Source organism: Culex quinquefasciatus, chromosome 2, assembly GCF_015732765.1.
Source record: "Culex quinquefasciatus strain JHB chromosome 2, VPISU_Cqui_1.0_pri_paternal, whole genome shotgun sequence".
Classification (NCBI taxonomy): Eukaryota; Metazoa; Arthropoda; class Insecta; order Diptera; family Culicidae; genus Culex; species Culex quinquefasciatus.
The window spans coordinates 43,064,228-43,069,784 of NC_051862.1; the positions used below are offsets into that span (position 1 = coordinate 43,064,228).

The 5,557-nt window shown below is 36.5% G+C and overlaps 2 protein-coding genes across 2 annotated transcripts; both read left to right on the forward strand.

Annotated features, from left to right (window-relative positions):
- Window positions 1-577, forward strand: LOC119767489. The gene has a single exon (XM_038256207.1). It carries the CDS (start codon window positions 15-17, stop codon window positions 528-530), a length of 516 nt encoding a protein of 171 aa, XP_038112135.1. The 5' UTR covers window positions 1-14; the 3' UTR covers window positions 531-577.
- A 3,840-nt stretch (window positions 578-4,417) lies between these two features.
- On the forward strand, window positions 4,418-4,956 carry LOC119765975. The gene has a single exon (XM_038250282.1). It carries the CDS (start codon window positions 4,418-4,420, stop codon window positions 4,934-4,936), a length of 519 nt encoding a protein of 172 aa, XP_038106210.1. The 3' UTR covers window positions 4,937-4,956.
- The last annotated feature ends 601 nt before the right edge of the window (window positions 4,957-5,557 follow it).

Here is a 5,557-nt window from a genome sequence, read left to right on the forward strand (position 1 = left end):
CATAATTGTTCAAAATGAAAGGTTTCCCAAGAGTGTTTCGTTTCCTGGCAGTATTGACATCTGCTGCCCTGGCAAATCCTTGGGGCGGACCTGGAGCGTGCGTGCATTTGATCAACGTTTACTTGGAGAAGCCGCTGCTCAGCTCGGATTACAACCATGACGCTGATCGACGCCATGTGACGGTCCTCCGAACCAAAAGCCAAAACTGGGTCATCACACCGGACGAGAGATATCCGGACCATTACAAAATCAAGCACAAAAATCTGGGTGAGGAGCTGTTTGAATCGGAACAGAACTGGAATGGAAATTACGTGTTCACCTGGATTCCGAAGACGCTCATCAATGACGGAGGGGCCTCGTGGAAAATCATTTGGATCAGCGATGGAACGTATCTCATCAAAAACAAAAAGTTTAATCATTGCTTGTGGACCCAAGGAACGGATAACTGGGTCGGTGCTTATGCAGGCTGCGATAACTCGCATTATTATTGGAAAATTCATAAGATACCCTGTGCAATAGGAGAAACGTGAAAGGTGCAATGAATAAAAAGTGCTGACCAGTTTTGGGTCACCTTCCATTTTTTTCTCAATAGATTCCTTCGAAACTATTTAAAGTCACGTTAATAAAATAAACAACAACCTTCGAAACTATATATATTGTTTTAGTATTGTTTTCGAAAAGATCGGAAAATTTTCACGAATGTTTCATATTTTAACATTCACAGAAAAAAATAATGTAAATTTGGAAGCTGTAATTTTGGAAGGTTGAATATTACCTCTTTTATGATGTAATTTTACCTCAATTTAGACTGAAAAAGTGACATTACACCAGAAAAGTGGTAAAATTACACATTTCCAGAGGTAAAATTACACCTTTCTTCTGACATAAAAGATGTACCCCTTCCCAGATGTAATATTACCATGATTTTTTTTTCTGTGTTGTTAAACGGACCATTAGTTGCTGAGATATTGACATTAAAAAATTGTGGTTTGTTTGGGTGAGACTTAAAAAACAACAATTATCCTGTTTTTAATCCTTTGCATGGCAATACCTCAGCAACTTAGGGTCGTATCACCAGTGTTCAAAAAAGCAAAATATAGAGAATTTTCTCAGCTTTTCAAAAATATTTGTTTCAAAAGTGAGCAAACATATGCACTACACAGCAAAAAAAATCTGTGTAAAATCGCATGCTAAAGCATGCACTTCACCTTTGTGAGCAAAAGCATGTAATATCTAATCTAATCTAATCTAACACAAACGCAGCCAGTCCGATGAAAGCATGCTGGAAAGTCTTGTGATTAGATTACGCCCCAAGCACTTTTCTTGTCAATATTGATAATTACAGTACATCCGAGAACACCCGAAAATGTATTGCAAGAATTAAAGCGGCCAGCACTACTGCGTTGTGTTTACTGCAGAGAGGATTCTGAGAACGGATCACATTTCACAGAATCTACAGGGGAGAAGGGATGCGTGGACATACCGTATCAAACGCTCCGATTTATGATTGCAGTGGTGTTGTGTAGGGTGTGTTAAGTGTAATAATACATAATTATTAATTTATATTCAATTTATAATGAGTTACCTGCATACCCTGCTGAAAACAATATTTGGTTATGAATGGAGACGCATAAAGAACAGAAGCAGAATGATAAAGATAGTTAAAGTTAAAAAAATAATTGACTTTAAAACATGAAGGTAGAAGAATTGAATTAGGATTTTACATGAATAAATATAACGAAGAAAAGAATGAACGAAAACTAAGAGTAGTAGGAGAAAAGTCAAATAATTCATAAATTCTTTGAAAAGGATGCACTGCTCAGGATGTCCCGGACGCGCAAGATCGTGAAACCGAGTCTCATTAAAACTGGACCTAAACTAGAAGCGGCTTTTTCAGGATAATCCTTCGCCGACAAAATATCACAGCAACAGCATCCACTTTTGATAACGATTAACCTAACGCTCACTGTTTCTCACGCTTTTCCATTTATCGCGTTGAACGGTTCGAATTTCACTACTACAAGATTGAAGCTTGAATATCTACCCCCTGTGACGAAACGAGATGGCGATCTCCTGCGATGAAAAGAGGTACGATTTGGACTTGCATCCGAGTTATCGCAGAAAGTTTTATAAAACCTATGCCCATTGAAAAAAATGTCTCCGGAACGACGGAAAATGGAACAGCGCCGAAGCAAATGTCAAATGGCGTGAAACCCCAAATGAAAACTTTTTTTTAAATTTAATTTTTTGTGGATAATCTTTAAAATTAGGCAAACACTTCACTTGATACCCATAATATGAACTTTAAATAAAATGTTAACACCAAATTTACACCGCAGAGTCACGCCAACTTCGCATAAATCGTACCGAAATGAAGAGCAATAAATGAACGAATCGACGCGTTTCGTATACACGGAAACTCCCTTGTGCGCAAAAGCATGTAATATTTTATGAAAAAACGTGTACACAAAAAGCATGTACTGAAGAAAAAAAATCAGGTCTGCTCATCCCAAAAATAACATCAATCTCGCCGCTGTTTTAATGATTGGATCAATGCCAATGTAACAATAGGTTTTCCGTACTCCGTATACTGTGTTAACTGCATACGATGTATGGGGAACCTAGACCTACATCGGTGAAGAACCAACTTTAGACATAGCGGCGAGATAGCCGAGAGGGTTGGGGCGTTGATTTGGTAATCTGAATATGTCTTTCACCGGGTTGATGTTATTTTTGGGGTAAAGTTTTCTCATACAATATTACATGCTTTTTCTCACAAAGGCGATGTGCTTGCTTTTCATGCGATTTCACCATCGGATTTTTAAAAACTGCGACTGTTTTCAAAAAAGTTACCTCGAAATGGATTAAATTTGAAAACGGTGCACTTTATCAAAATTTCACTTCAGTACTTTTTGATTGCAAATTCGAGTTTACATCGAAAAATGAAGTTAAAAAAAATTTGCGACAAATATTTCGATTTTTTGGAAAAATCAGTATTGATTCAAAATTCACAACTTGGTCCAAGATTTTTTTGTATAACCTAGAAATTTCTGAAATGTTGGCATTTGATGTCCCTTAAACCTATCAAAAAATAAAATAAATTAAGAATAGTGTTTTTATTGAAAATTAGTGACAAAAATTAAATAAAAAATCATCAAAAAAATTTACCGTGTACCATTTTTTTCAGTGTAGTCCTTATCGATATCTACAACTTTTCCGAAGACACCAAAACGATCAAAAAAGTCCTTCAAAAGATACAGATTTTTGACTTTCCAAACATGATTTTTGTATGGACAGCTGCCAAATTTGTATGGAAAATTATATGGAAATAAAGCAGTGTAGTAAAAATTTTTAGAACAACTAAATTTATGTTTTGAATTTTTTCCACATTTATCGGATTGCTATGACATTGTTTGACGATCTGTAGGCTTAGTGATTTTTCACGCTCGAAAATTGCAAATTTCACGGGGACCTCAATTTTAAAACACCAAATTTCACGCAAATTTCGCGGAACGTGAAAAAAGTTAAAATAACTCTGAAAATCTTATGTTTAAATCACTAAAACTACTTTTTACGCTTAATTACATGTTATTCTTCGATAAACTAAAAAAACTACACTAAATTTGAACGTGACAAAAAAATCCTCCAAATCTTCAAAAAAAAATTCAACTTGTTTTATGGATGAGCTCAATATATTTTTTGAAACAAAATTTAGGGCATGCGTATTCTCATTTACTGAACATATACTCATTTTCTGTGTTTCTACGCATAATTGTCCCGTGTGTCCCTTTTCGCCCTATGTGTCCCTATTCACCCCGGTTAAAATTTTATCACCCTTATTTGAATGAAGAAATTACTAAATTTAGTCAGTTTCTAAAAGGAACTGAACAATTCTTCAAATGGTACAAATAATGCTTTTCAATTGAAAACTAATAAAAATTTACTTGATCAGTCTTTATGGATGATATATTTATTATGTTGTTATTTAAAAAAATGATTTGAGGAAATTGATAAATTTCACGAATTTTACGCTGTCAACGAAATCGTCAGAAATCACTAACCCTGTATTAGTAATTGAACCAGGGTTTTCATTTGCTTAATTCTACAGTAATTCATAAGATTATTTTCATTCCTATTTGAGTTTGATAAATTATTTTAAGAAATATCGTTACAAATCTTCACAAACATAAAATTTCACGGGATTTCGCGGAAAAAACAAAATTTCGCGGATTTCACGCTGTCCGCGAAATCGTGAAATTTCACTAACCCTAACGGTCTGGATCAATGTGCAATGTTTAAGCCATCTAACAAAACAAAGCAAGATTTGCATTCAATGACAAATAATTGACGAGTGTTAAAACGACCCAGTATTGCCCGTGAAAACACTGAAAGATTCAGTTGGAAAAGGCAATTCAAAATGAACGGTCTCCAAATAGTTGCCCTGGCGTTACAGCTAGTTTCCACTGCCCTGGCCAACCCCTGGGGAGGCGACGGACAGTGCGTGCAATTGCGAAGCGTTTTCACCGACATGGACTTGATTAGCTCTGACTACACTCATGACGCCGATCGGCGCCATGTCGTTGTCCATATGACCAAAAACCAAAACTGGGTCATCATACCGGACGAGCGGTACCGGGGCTACTACAAGCTCAAGCACTACAGATTGGGCGAAGTGTTGTTCGAGTCGGTTCAGAGCTGGAACGGGAATTACATCTTCACCTGGATTCCGAAAAGAATCATCAACGATGGGGGTGCCTCGTGGAACATTACCTGGGTCAGCCATGGAGTTTACTTTCTCAAGAATAAAAAGTTCGGACACTGCTTGTGGACCAAAGGGGCCGAAGACTGGGTAGGTGCATACGGAGGCTGTGACCATGAGGAGTACCAGTGGAAAATAAGAAAACTACCGTGTGGAGTTGGAGAATCGCGAAAGTAAATCTGTCAAAAAAAAAACAACAGTTTTTTTTCGGAACTCTGCTAAAATAATAATTCCGATAAAATCCTTTAAACCTCTAGACATTTAAAAGAGAATATGGTTACAATCGAAATACACACACTTCAATTGTCAGGGAGAGAGGTCGATGAACTTTGGACTCCAGATACCTATACACGGAGAAAAAAGAGTTCCTAAAATCGTGAACAAGCGTTCATGAAAATGGGAACCACGAACAAAGTGTTCAAATTTCATGGTACGTTTTTCAAAATCGTACCATGGAATTTGAACACTTTGTTCGAGGTTTCCCATTTTCATGAACGCTTGTTCACGATTTTGGGAACTCTTTTTTCTCCGTGTAGGTCTTAACTCAAAGGAGTCCTTAGATAATCAAGGCCATTTATAATACCAGCAAAGTAGTCAACCATACTCGCTGATCCTATATAGGGATATGAGCTAAAGTTTGTTACAGCGGTAAACACATTCCAGGAAGTCTTTTGATATTTTAGACTTCCTTGGATTTGAAGAAGTAAGTGAGAAATGTACCGATACAAACAATTTTATTGATTTATTTTGCTTGAAACTGTTTTTAACTACTTCAATGTGCAATCAACCACAAGCTTC